This window comes from Saimiri boliviensis, chromosome 11 (assembly GCF_048565385.1).
Source record: "Saimiri boliviensis isolate mSaiBol1 chromosome 11, mSaiBol1.pri, whole genome shotgun sequence".
NCBI classification, from domain to species: Eukaryota; Metazoa; Chordata; class Mammalia; order Primates; family Cebidae; genus Saimiri; species Saimiri boliviensis.
Window position 1 is genome coordinate 38,137,744 of NC_133459.1, and position 13,801 is coordinate 38,151,544.

Consider the following 13,801-nt stretch of genomic DNA (forward strand, 5'->3'; position numbering starts at 1 on the left):
TGGAATGCACTGGCACGATCTCAGCTTACTTCAACCTCCACCTCCTAGTTTCAAGCGATTCTCCTGCCTCAACCTCCTGAGTAGCTGGGACTACAGGCATGTGCTGCCACACCCAGCTAATTTTTGTATTTTTAGTAGAGGTGTTGGCCAGGATGGTCTCAATCTCTTGACCTCGTGATCAGCCCACCAGCCTCCCAAAGTGTTGGGATTACAGGCATGAGCCACCGCATCCAGCCTCTTCTGGCCTAGTTACAACTTTTTAGAAGAAAAAGTATGTGATTAACTTATTATTTATTTTTCCTGGAAATGTTTATGACTTTTACATTTACTAGCTAGAAGTCAAAGTTTACTTCTGTTGCTTAGATCCTCTTAGAAAGCTGATATGAGGATTAAACAAGATAGTGTAAACGAAGGATCCTAATTATGTGCCTCCTTTGGTAGGCCCTCAAGTAACATTACTTTCCTTCCCCTAAGATTAGACCATATACGCTCAGCAAACATTTTAAATGCCAGGGTTCAGGCTTGATTGATTTCAATTTTATTTTTCCCATTTCAGCCGATCGCATGAACAGACTCCAGGCAGCTCTTGCCAGCACCCAGCAGTTCCAACAAATGTTTGATGAGCTGAGGACCTGGTTGGATGATAAACAAAGCCAGCAAACAAAAAACTGCCCAATTTCTGCAAAATTGGAGCGGCTACAGTCTCAGCTACAGGAGAATGAAGAGTTTCAGAAAAGCCTTAATCAACACAGTGGCTCCTATGAGGTGATTGTTGCTGAAGGGGAATCTCTACTTCTTTCTGTGCCTCCTGGAGAAGAGAAAAGGACTCTACAAAACCAGTTGGTTGATCTCAAAAACCACTGGGAAGAGCTTAGTAAAAAAACTGCAGACAGACAATCCAGGCTCAAGGATTGTATGCAGAAAGCTCAGAAATATCAGTGGCATGTGGAAGACCTTGTGCCATGGATAGAAGATTGTAAAGCTAAGATGTCTGAGTTGCGAGTCACTCTGGATCCAGTGCAGCTAGAGTCCAGTCTCCTGAGATCAAAGGCTATGATGAGTGAGGTGGAGAAGCGCCGCTCCCTGCTGGAAATAGTAAATAGTGCTGCTGACATTCTGATCAATTCTTCAGAAGCAGATGAGGATGGAATCCGGGATGAGAAGGCTGGGATCAACCAGAACATGGATGCTATTACAGAAGAGCTGCAGGCCAGAACAGGGTCACTCGAAGAAATGACTCAGAGGCTCAAGGAGTTCCAGGAAAGCTTTAAGAATATTGAAAAGAAGGTTGAAGGAGCCAAACACCAACTTGAGATCTTTGATGCTCTGGGCTCCCAAGCCTGTAGCAACAAGAACCTGGAGAAACTAAGAGCTCAACAGGAAGTGCTGCAGGCTCTAGAGCCTCAGGTAGATTATCTGAGGAACTTTACTCAAGGGCTGGTAGAAGATGCCCCAGATGGATCTGATGCTTCCCAACTTCTCCATCAAGCTGAGGTCGCCCAGCAAGAGTTCCTCGAAGTTAAGCAAAGAGTGAACAGCAGTTGTGTGATGATGGAAAACAAGCTGGAGGGGATTGGCCAGTTTCACTGCCGGGTCCGAGAGATGTTTTCTCAATTGGCAGACCTGGATGATGAGCTAGATGGCATGGGTGCTATCGGCAGAGACACTGATAGCCTCCAGTCCCAAATCGAGGATGTGCAGGTATTCCTTAACAAAATTCAGGTCCTCAAATTAGACATAGAGGCCTCTGAAGTGGAGTGTCGACATATGCTAGAAGAAGAGGGGACTCTGGACTTGTTAGGTCTCAAAAGGGAGCTAGAAGCCCTGAACAAACAGTGTGGCAAACTGACAGAGAGGGGGAAAGCTCGTCAGGAACAGCTGGAACTGACACTAGGCCGTGTAGAGGACTTCTACAGGAAATTGAAAGGACTCAATGATGCGACCACAGCAGCAGAGGAGGCAGAGGCCCTCCAGTGGGTAGTGGGGACCGAAGTGGAAATCATCAACCAACAGTTAGCAGATTTTAAAGTAAGTCTTAACATCTTAACCTTGTTTTCTTTTTCTTTTACATGTATTTCTTTGCTTGAAATTTGGAAGCCAATCGAGTATACATTTTAACTTCTGTCTCTAGTTTTATTCTTGTCACTTCCATCATCATGAAAGCATACTGTCTGAAGACTAAATAGTCTCTTGGACTTCTGAGCAAACTGGTTTGAACATTTTTCTTTTTTTTTTTTTTGGTGAGACAGGGTGTTACTCTGTCTCCCAGGCCAGAGTGCAGTGGTGGTGTATCTTGGCTCACTGCAGACTCAACCTCATAGGCTCAAGTGATTGTCCCACCTCAGCCTCCCAAGTAGCTGGGACCACAGGTGCCATCATGCCTGGCTAATATGTTGTAGAGACAAGGTTTTGCCATGTCACCCAGACTGGTCTCAAACTTCTGAGCTCCGGAAATCCATCCACCTTAGCCTCCTAAAGTGTTGGGATTATAGGCTTGAGCCATCATGCCCAGCTAAGGCATTTTTCTATTGTAGTTGATTTTAGTCCTTATAACCAATTAAGGATATAATCTTATCCAAGTCTTTTTTTTTTTTTTAAAGATTTAAATTATTATTATTTTTTTTTAATTGCATTTTAGGTTTCCAAGTCTTATATCTTACTCTAAGAATGTTTTCTTAGGATTTCTTGAGATTTCAAAATCAGATTTTATAATAGTAGTGAATATATCTTCAGGTCCCTGTTTTTCTTTTTTTTTTTTTTTTTTGAGATAGAGTCTCTGTTGCCTGGGTTGGAGTGCAGTGGGGCAATCTGGGCTCACTGAAACCTCAGCCTCCCGGGTTCAAGTGATCCTCCTGCCTCAGCCTCCCAATAGCCAGAGTTACAGGCACATCACCACACCTGGCTAATTTTTGTATTTTTAGTAGAGATGGGATTTCACCACGTTGACCAGGCTGGTCTTGAACTCCTGACCTCAAGTGATCTACCCGCCTTGGCCTCCCAAAGTGCTGGGATTACAGGCATGAGTCACTGCACCCAGCCCCCTGTTTTTCAAATTGAGGTATGAAAAGCTGTAAATTAAACATAGTCTCATCTTCCTGAAGTGTTTATTTTACACAGATTTTAGGGGAAGTTATTGGTGTATATTTTTGATATATTATGGAATAAAACATAAAATTCTCATTAATTGTTAAGGTAAAACATGACACTTCAAATAAATCTCCCATGTATATAGTAAGCAGCTTAACAATACATCCCAGACTTCTCAAGAGTACAAGTTCTTTGCCTATAGGAGAGTTTGAAAAGTACTGCCTTAATTACAAAAATACTTTAATTCTTTGCCTGAGCCAAAATTTCCAGTCCTGAGATTGTGTGAGTATAAATCAAAATAACAGGAGATGATTACATGATCCAAAAGTGTGGATTTACTAGGTTAGGAGCACATCTGTTGGATCTTGGCTGTCACTATATCAACATTTTGCCCCTAGAGTTTTCTTTGTTGTAAATACCTAAAAGTCCCTCACTCTGCCACTGTACATGGAATAGATTTGGAAAGGATACTTCCAACACTTTGTTTCTATCACCAGAGTTAAATATTCTACTTACACAGTTAACACTCCTGCCTTTAAAGTAAAATTGTTATGTCAGAGCCCCTGCCTGTCAGCATTATTTATCTTAAAAACATGGATGGAGAGGTAGTGTTGACACCAGCTCAGAGCCACGTGGTCCTAGAGAGGTCACAGTTTTGTAGGCAGGATCCAAGTGCAAAAATGCGGCTGTTTCAGAAGGGCCTCTCTAGAAGCTTGGGGGATATTCAGCACTAAAGTGGGATATTGGCTGAAGGCCTTCTTACCTTGGAGATAGTACAATTTTGAGCAAGAGGAGTCATCGTATTTGGGTTTCTTGAGGCACCCAGGTAAGGAAAGGGTAAGTAGAGAAAACTTATGCCCATGAGGCAGTGCATTGCTCTTGGAAACTCTCTTTCTAGTGGAAGTGTGGTCTTCCCTGTTTTCGCTTTCACATTTTTCTTTCCTCTTTTGTTGTAACTGTCTGAAAAGCAGAGACTTTGTTCTACAGGTATGCTTCAGTTATCTAGTTTACTTGGATCCAGGCTATTTAGAATTAACCATCTATCCAAATAAATGAAGTTTTTAGAAAACTGAAACTTATCCCTTTAGGCTCCAAAATAATTTTATCTGACTAGGTTCTGGTTTGTATTGGAATTGTTTTAAACTCAATTTGCCTAATTTTCTAAATACTGTATTGTGCATAAGTTTTTTTTAAATGGGTGCAGGTTAACATTATTTAAATGATTGTGCTATTCTATACTATGGTGATATTCTCAATGATATAAGAGACATTTGGGGCTACTTTGTATTAAGTATTCCCAAATTACTGTGCACTTTGATTTCTGTATTGAAGTTATTGTTCAGGTCCTCTATAGTATTGTACTGGTTAGATTGGTTGTGCATGTATGTGTGGAGATGAGGTAATTTTGGGATTTCTCCCCACCTCCATGATATCAGGTATTATTTCTTACTGCTATCACTTTTCACTGCTGTCATTGGGTCTGTGTGGTCTATTCTTCCCTTCTAATCTTCATTGAGCTAGAAAATGAGATAAATAGGCCTGTTAAAATTGCATTAGCTATGAGCTAAAATATACAAAAGAGTCTACATGCAGGCATAAATAGTGTGTGGATTTGAGGACAAGTCATCTTTTTCTTTTCATTTAACCCTTGGTTTCATAGAGACATTTTGACTTTTGATGTTGCTGGAAGATTTCAAAAAAGTACTGGGCATTACTTTATTTGTATCCTAGTATGTTGCCTGTTAGTGCTCAGCATTCAATAGCACTTAGTTGCTTGTCATAGCCAACTGGTTTCAGTGATTTCTAAAAATAAGCCTTCCACCTTAAATTAAATACTCTGGATGTGAAGGCTGGGACTGGACACTGATTGGCTGGGCACCTGCAGAGTGTGTTCATCTACAGTGTACTGGTGTTGATAAGACAAGCCTGGAAGAAAAGTGAGAAGGAAGAAGAGTGGTAGAATGTCCCATGTGTGGTCCATCATTAAGTCAACAGGTAGTTACTATAAAATGATCAGTATCCCTCCTCAAGTTGGGGATGCAAATCAAAAGGCCTATTCCACCTGTCTACCTTATAGGGCAGTCAAGAGCTTTGCAGAGTTTTTGCCTTCTCGCAGCAAAAGTCTTTGGTCAGGAGGGGAGGAGCATATTGTTGGCTGAACTCATGCTGAGCTCATCGGAAGTGAAAACAAGGAGAAGAAAAATCCTGTGTGTCAGTTCCATAGTCCCCCGGAGGCTGCATAAAGGGAAGGTCTTTTTGGACCCATTCTGAGGACTGAGTCATTTTCATGATTTGAGTGTTGAGTTCCTGGGTTAATGTGTTATAGTCCAGCCATAGATTAATCTTTCCTTACACCAGCAGCAGACCAGATTTATAAAGTATGACTCTGTTTTCAGATTCAAATTATTTTAATAAGGAAAAGATGAAGATAAATTTTTTTTTTTTTTTTTTTTTTTTTGAGAGGGAGTTTCGCTCTTGTTACCCAGGCTGGAGTGCAATGGCGCGATCTCGGCTCACCACAACCTCCGCCTCCTGGGTTCAGGCAATTCTCCTGCCTCAGCCTCCAGAGTAGCTGGAATTACAGGCATGCACCACCATGCCCAGCTAATTTTTTGTATTTTTAGTAGAGACAGGGTTTCACCATGTTGACCAGGATGGTCTCGATATCTTGACCTCGTGATCCACCCGCCTCGGCCTCCCAAAGTGCTGGGATTACAGGCTTGAGCCACCACGCCCGGCCAAAGATAAATATTTTTTAAAACAGCATTAGCAGCCGGGGGTGGTGGCTCCTGCCTGTAATCCAAGCACTTTGGAGGTCAAGGCAGGTGGATCACGTGAGGTCGGGAGTTCAAGACCAGCCTGACCAACATGGTGAAACCCCATCTTAAAAAAAAAAAAAAAAAAAAAAAGAACCAGCATTAGCTATAAGTTTTCAGCTCTTTTTTTTTAATGGAATCATACTGTTAGCACAGAATCTGCGTAAGAGAAGAGGATATGAATCTGGGAGACGGAAATTCTGCTGTAACCTAGCTAACTCCATGGGAGATAGTCAGAACAGACAGATGAGTTAGGTCTGTGAAGGACTCCCAGTCTTACAGGGGGCTGTACAATAGTGCTGATAGATCCATGGATCGGCAGCCTGTGGGGAAAATTATTTCCTCCTTAAATGAATGTGGAAAACTAAAATACATTATTCCTAGGAAAGGCTTTCCCTCAGTTGCTTCTGAATAATTAGTAGGTCCTCACTGACTGACCAGATTCTATCACATGGGAGTGGAAGAGAATTCTTTTCCACTCAAACCAGGCAGAGACCTCAGGCTTCCTGAGTTAGAATCTTTACCAGGTTCAGCTCTCTGTTGGAAATAGAAAGGAAGAAGCCATTCTGGAAATAACTAATGAGAGAATTGAGCTTGTTTTCAGAAAGCTGAAAAGAAAAGACTTTGGCTAATCTCTTCAGGAAATTCCATTTTCCTGAATAAGAAAGTCTCTGATTATTGAGGAAAAGGAATTGTATGTGTCTAATAGGAGGCTAACAAGAAAAGAAGGACCTTTTTATCACTGAAACTTGAGCCAAAGAATTCCCCTAGAGTGACCTTCCTGGGAAGGGTAAAAAAAAAATCTGTTAAGTCTGATGATAACAAGAGACTTTTCCTGATTTTGAAATGCCCTATGTAGGTTTTACTTGTCAAGAATTGAGATCATTCTGAGTCTTAAACCAGCCCCTCCTTTGCCCCCTGTTCCCCCCAAGAACCATGTGACTTCTCACTCAGAAAGTATTTGATGGTTTGAGCATCACACTGGTGAGCATCATCAAGAAACCTGGATGTGACTTCATTGACTTGTTTTTCATATGTATTTATATTGCTGTGTATTTTGGGTCGTTCTTACCTCTTCAGGATCTGTAAGTTTCTTATAGTGGTTTACTTCACCCAGTGGTGCATATATATAAAGCACCCAAACCATTTGGTCTTTTCCTTTCTTGTCTTTGAGGTTGGGCTGTTGGATGGTAATAGGTACAGCAGCAGGCTTCCTTAGGATTATTTTCATTCGTTTTTTTTTTGTTTTGTTTTGTTTTTTTTGAGATGGAGTTTCGCTCTTGTTACCCAGGCTGGTGTGCAATGGCGTGATCTTGGCTTACCGCAACCTCTGCCTCCTGGGTTCAGGCAATTCTCCTGCCTCAGCCTCCTAAGTAACTGTGATTACAGGCACGTGCCACCATGCCCAGCTAACTTTTTGTATTTTCGGTAGAGACGGGTTTTCACCATGTTGACCAGGATGGTCTCGATCTCTTGACCTTGTGATCCACCCGCCTCGGCCTCCCAAAGTGCTGGGATTACAGGCATGAGCCACCGCACCCAGCCCTGATTATTTTCATTCTTAATTCAGGTTGCACAGAGTCCAGGATCAGGGTCTCAATATACTTGAAGCTTCTACCTGGGAGACCTAGATATCCTACTGCAAAAACAGAATAAGGAAGTCCTGTAAACTTCATTTGATTTTTTCATTTTTTATTTATTTTTATTTTTATTTTTGTCTCATAGAAAGCAAGCTTAGGCATCCTCCTGTGCACAGTGAAAAACCCTAGAAGAGGCCAGGCACGGTGGCTCACACCTTTAATCCCAGCACTTTGGGAGGTTGAGGTGGACTGATCACCTGAGGTCAGGAGTTAGAGACCAGCCTGGTCAACATGGTGAAACCCTATTTCTACTAAAAGTATAAAAATTAGCCGGGCATAGTGGCACATGCCTGTAGTCCTAGCTACTCAGGGAGGCTGAGGTAGGAGAATGGCTTGAACCCAGGAGGCAGAGGTTGCAGTGAGCCGAGATCGGACCATTCCACTCCAGCCTGGGTGGCAGAGCAAGGCTCTGTTTTAAAAAAAGGAAAAAAAGGCCGGGTGCGGTGGCTCAAGCCTGTAATCCCAGCACTTTGGGAGGCTGAGGCGGGTGGATCACGAGGTCAAGAGATCGAGACCATCCCGGTCAACATGGTGAAACCCCGTCTCTACTAAAAATACAAAAAATTAGCTGGGCATGGTGGCACGTGCCTGTAATCCCAGCTACTCAGGAGGCTGAGGCAGGAGAATTGCCTGAACCCAGGAGGCGGAGGTTGCGGTGAGCCGAGATTGCGCCATTGCAACCCAGCCTGGGTAACAAGAGCGAAACTCCGTCTCAAAAAAAAAAAAAAAGAAAAAAAAAGACAGGGCCTAGCATGGAGTTGAAAGATTGCCAATTTGCACAGACATATTTACTCCTTCCTTTCAAATGGTTACAAAGACAATATCAGCTCATCTACATTTTTGGCAGTTAGTACACCTGCCTGAGGGTGAGTCACTAGAGGATAGAGCAAATGAGGTTAGCATTATCTACCTGCACACTTTGTATGACCTGTCTGTCACCTGGAGGTTTAGGTTTCCTTAGCTTTAGGAAGATAAGATGAGTGGGTATCCTCTATCCCTGCCAACCCCCACCTTGTGCTGACCCTTCCTTGGCCTGTCTTGCTTTTTTCCTTTCTTCCTTAAACAAAGCTACTCCAAATAGGAACTAGGGTCCAAGGAAAAAAAGACAATATCCTAAAATAGGATTTCTCAATTTCAGCACTGTCGACATTTTTGGGGGGAGAGTGGGGAGGGAAGGGGCAGCCATTCATGTCAGCACCTCTGCCCACCACTATCAGCATTTTGGACTGGATAATTCTTTGTTGTGGGAAGCTGTCCTGTGCATTGTAGGCCACTTAGCAGCATTTCTGACCTAATAACTTCCCAGTTGTACAACTAAAAATGTCTCCCTGGAAGGCAGAATTACCCTCTGTTGAGAACTGTAGCTCTGAAAGAAATTGCCACCTCTACATGGAAAACTTAGAATTCAGGTGGAATAGGTTACTAGTTAAATATTTACATAACAAGCATCCTTCTGATAATCTGATTATGACTGTGTGTAGTGGCAACAACCACTTCTAAGTCAGCTTTCCTTTAAGCCAGCCCTTGGATTCTTTTATTTTTGCTGGCCTTAATCTGTGTCTGGCTTAACACCTCCTGGTCACTTTCCCTTGCCGGAATTTGTGTACAGTTGTTGATGCAGGTGTTTGGTTGATGATGCATTGCCAAAGAGAAGAGGAACTTCTTTTGTGGACATACTTAGGGAGCTTCCTTGTTCTGTGCCTTTAAGTGGAGACTGCAGTCTCTCAGTTGTTCTCCACAGCCAACTGAGAGTTTGGCTGCTGATATTTATAACCCTTATGTGACCACCCCTACTCCCCCGCCCCACAAAGAATTCCAATGCTCTGTAATAATCCTCTCCACCTCCACCATAGCAACTGGATGGGGAGAAGGTGAAGGAACCTTTAAGTCCTTTAAGTTTGCTTCATGTTGAACCTTTTCCAGCTCCTTTTTAAAGTATTGCCAGTTAGTATTTTAAATATCAGTGTCATAAGCAAAATCCCTGCAGCCATTGTGTCATCTTAAAGGAGCCTCATGCCCCAATGAAGGTAGTAAAATTGAATAGAAGGTAGTAAAATCATCAAGAAAGGATTGATAGATTTCACAAAAATCTGTCTGGAAATTGGATAGCAACGTGAGATTTTAAAGCAACAAACAAATATATCTGCAACCAAAGAAAAGGACTGAGCAGTTGGATTTGAGTTTACTAAAATTTTTCACATACAGTATCAGCATGTACTGTATGTAAAATACATCAGCATTTACAACTAAGATTTCATCATTTGTATAAGAAGGGAGAAATATGTTTCCAGAAAAACTAGAATGTACCCTGTACAGCATTTGTATGTATTGATTGTTGAGTATTTGATTAGTAAACATGGTTGAGATAAGCACAGACTTGGCAGAACAGGACTGATCTTCACTGTGCCTAGAAATGAATGGTAAATGGTCTCAGCCTTAGCCTGGTCCTGGAGCTTCAGAAAAATATCCTGAGCACTTTTAAGCTCACTAATAAGCTGTGAGCTTCTAGGAAGTATGGTGAGTTTCTTTGAAGGGCCGTTTATCGTTTAGAGTTGCTGGTTTACCAGGAATAAAATGAGTCCCACAGGGAGTCGGGTCAGGTCACGGCACCAAACTATCACTATACCAAAGGGCTGTCTCCTGCTGAATGGATTCTTCGCAAGTCTCAGCTGTCCCAGTTGGAAAAACCCAACTATGGGTAGAATGTGCTCCCTCCCCACCTTCCTTAATACTTTGCCACCACTAAGTGCTTTTCAACTATGAGTCTGTTATTGGCTGCGGGATATTAATGGGATACACTTACTCTCTAGGACATCATAAACTATTTTTCTACCACCAGTCCTGTCATTTGAAATATGGATCTTTGCCACACGTGGTAATGGTTCATGGATCCTTTTATGGGAGTTAGAAAGAAGTGGTTCTGTATTTCTTTTAACCCATCCCTACTGAGCAAGTTGCTTTGTGCTAGTCCTTGTGGTGGGTACTGGAGTCTCAGACAGTCTCTAGTTAACGGTGTATGGATATGCCTTGACTTACAGTGGAATTATGTCCAGATAAACCCATCATAACTCAAAAATGCTGTAAGTCAAAAATGCATTTAATGTACCTACTGACCATCATAGCTCAGCTTAGCATACCTTAAACGTACTCAGACATTTACAGTTGGACAAAATCAACTGTTGGACAAAATCAACTGCCTACAATTGGACAAAATCAACTAACACAAAGTCTTTTTTATCATAAAGTACTGACTAGCTCATATAATTTCTTGAATATTGTACTGAAATTGAGAAACTAATTAATTGTATGGGTACTTGAAGTATGGTTTCTACTGAATGCATATCACTTTCACCATCATAAAGTTGAAAGTCTTTTTTTTTTTTTTTTTTTTTTTTTGGCGTCGCCCCCCAAGTTGAAAATATTAAGTTGAACCATTGTTAAATCAGACACCATCTGTAGTAAGGGAAATAGAGAAAGAGAATTACCATGGAAGTGATGTAGTGGTAAATGCAGTACAAAAGATGTGAGTCTAAATGATCTCTGAAAAAAACTCTCTGTAAGTCAGACATTTAAAATCCCATTTTGCCAATAAGAAAACTTAGACTTGAAGAGGTTAAAATAACTTGTGTGAGCCACATATCAAATAAATATGAGAGTTGGGATTGGGAAGTCCTTTTTGGCGCCAAAGTTTATGCTACACCGTTGGTTGTCAACCAGGCTCAGCTTTGCCAGAGAAACCTCCCCCGACCTTTTTTTTCCCCCTTTGAGACAGGGTTTCACTCCCATCATCGAGGCTGAAGTGCAGTGGCACAGTCATGGCTCCTGGCAGCCTCAACCTCCAAGGCCCAAGTGTTTCTCCCATCTCAGCCCCACAAGTAGCTGGAATTACAGGTGCGTGCCACCATGCCTGGCTAATTTTTGTATTTTTTGTAGAGACAGGGTTTCACTTTGTTGCCCAGGCTGGTCTTGAACTCTTCAAATCAAATGATCTGCCAGCCTTGGCCTCTCAGAGTGCTGGTAATACAGGCTTGAGACACCGCGCCTGGCCCAGAGACATTTTTTATTGTTATGACTGGGAAAGCTGCTGCTGGTATCTAGAGAGTGCTGCTAAACAACGTGCAATACACAGGATGGCCCCTTACAATGAAAGAATTATTCAACTTACTTCTAGAAAGCTAGGGAATTTGATTTTTGCCATCTTCGGATTCCATGACAAGTAAGAGTTAACTGATGAAATAGTTCCACTCCCTGGGGATGCTTCTGTGGTTTTCCTCCCTTTTAAGAAAATTAGTTAAGAAACTATGTTGCTTCCGGGAGTGCCTTACACACATAAGAGTCAGGATCTCGGGGAACTAATCTGAGTCAGCAGCTGAAGAATTTTCTCCATGTCTGACCAGTCCCCACCCCACACTGCCACAAGGCTCCTGCTGTGGAAATCAATCAGCTGTGTATCTCAAGCTGCTTCCTGTAGGGTGTGTTATGGAATGGCATCAGCCCTTGCACCAGCTGGGAGTACTGATCTCAGTGTGATGTTATCAGACTCTGTCTCTTGAGCCATACTGTTTGGAACAAAGGACCCTCTGTTAAGAATGCAGAGAGCTAGTGTGATTGGCTAGTCAGCATATACGTACGTAGTTCCCATGGGGAAAAAAAAAAAAACAGACATAAATTATGCTATAGCCCTAAAAATTGGGCCTCCAAAATGGATTTCCTGACCTTCTGTCTGTATTCACAGTTCTTCCTGTCCTTATCCTTCCACCAAAGCAATGCAAGGGCCATCTGATCTGATAAATGGTGGTATCCTTCAGAACTAGTCTGTTTCTGTGTCTCTGACTTGGAAACTGCATATTTGATCCTCACTGTCTTTCCAGTGTTATTTCCTATATAGGCCATCCACTCCACCCAGTTACCCTAGACACTCCTTATACATTTTACATATTTGATTTCTGAAAACATAGCTCAAGTCTACCTCTTTATAAAACATTTTTTTTTTTTTTTTTTTTTTTTTTTTTGCATTCTTTTTTTAGAGACAGGTTCTCACTCTGTCGCCCAGGCTGGAGTACAGTGGCGTGATCTTGGCTCACTGCAACTTCCGACTCCCAGGTTCAAGCTATTCTCTTGCCTCAGCCTCCCAAGTAGCTGGGGTTACTATAGGCATGCACCCCTTTGCTCGGCTAATTTTTTTATATTTTTAATAGAGACGGGGTTTTGCCATGTTGGTCTCAAACTCCTGACCTCAGGCTGGTCTCGAACTCCTGACCTCAGGTGATCCACCTGCCTTGGCCTCCCAAAGTGCTGGGATTACAGGCATGAGCCATCACGCCTGACCTTATAAAGCCTTTTGATCTCCCCAGCTCACTACTTCTGATCTCTTAATCACTTACAATGTGATTAATCACTTACAATACATAACTCATTTGGCTTTTATCACATATTACCTAATTTTGACATTTTCTGATTATATACTTTTGTCCCCTCGCCTCAGTTAATTCATTTTTGTGTCCCTTAATGTAGTTAGCATATTGGTATATACATAGTTGGAGATGAGTGAATATTTGACTGACTGGATGAACATTCTTTATTTCTCATAAGCCATGTGAGCTCTAGGATTCAAAATGCTGTCTACTCTGCAAAACTTGAGGCATATCCTTGTGTGTCCTGAAAAAATTCTAATCTTAGCCTGATTTCCTCAACTCTCCATCTTCCCTCTGGGCTTCCTTCCCTCTCTGCTATTTAGTATATGTTAAGGGAACACATCTCTTTTATAAGAAAGCAAAACAGAACTGGGCGCGGTGGCTCAAGCCTGTAATCCCAGCACTTTGGGAGGCTGAGGCGGGCAGATCACAAGGTCAAGAGATCGAGACCATCCTGGTCAACATGGTGAAACCCCATCTCTACTAAAAGTACAAAACATTAGCTGGGCATGGTGGCACGTGCCTGTAATCCCAGCTACTCGGGAGGCTGAGGCAGGAGAATTGCCTGAACCCAGGAGGCGGAGGTTGTGGTGAGCCGAGATGGTGCCATTGTACTCCAGCCTGGGTAACAAGAGTGAAACTCCATCTCAAAGAAAGCAAAACAAAGAAAGAAATATGCTACTTCTTATGCACAGAGTCATTGCTGTTTACCGAATTAAATGACAGTTAACAAGTCTGCATACTTCAATTTGTTGTGGTTAAAAAAAACTGAATACAAATTCTAGTCAGAAATATCCCGGTTTGAGTCTTGGCTCTATTATTTTTACCAGCTGAGTGACCTTGA

The 13,801-nt window shown here is 42.1% G+C and overlaps 1 protein-coding gene across 23 annotated transcripts in view; it reads left to right on the top strand.

Moving 5' to 3' along the window:
• The window catches only part of LOC101042315 (microtubule actin crosslinking factor 1), a 393,287-nt gene that overhangs the window by 288,892 nt on the left and 90,594 nt on the right, over window positions 1-13,801 (top strand). For all 23 annotated transcript variants that reach the window (XM_074380572.1, XM_074380574.1, XM_074380570.1 and 20 more), the window contains one exon: window positions 557-2,028. In XM_074380572.1, coding sequence (XP_074236673.1) covers window positions 557-2,028 — 1,472 coding nt within the window. The remainder of the gene's footprint in view (window positions 1-556; window positions 2,029-13,801) is intronic.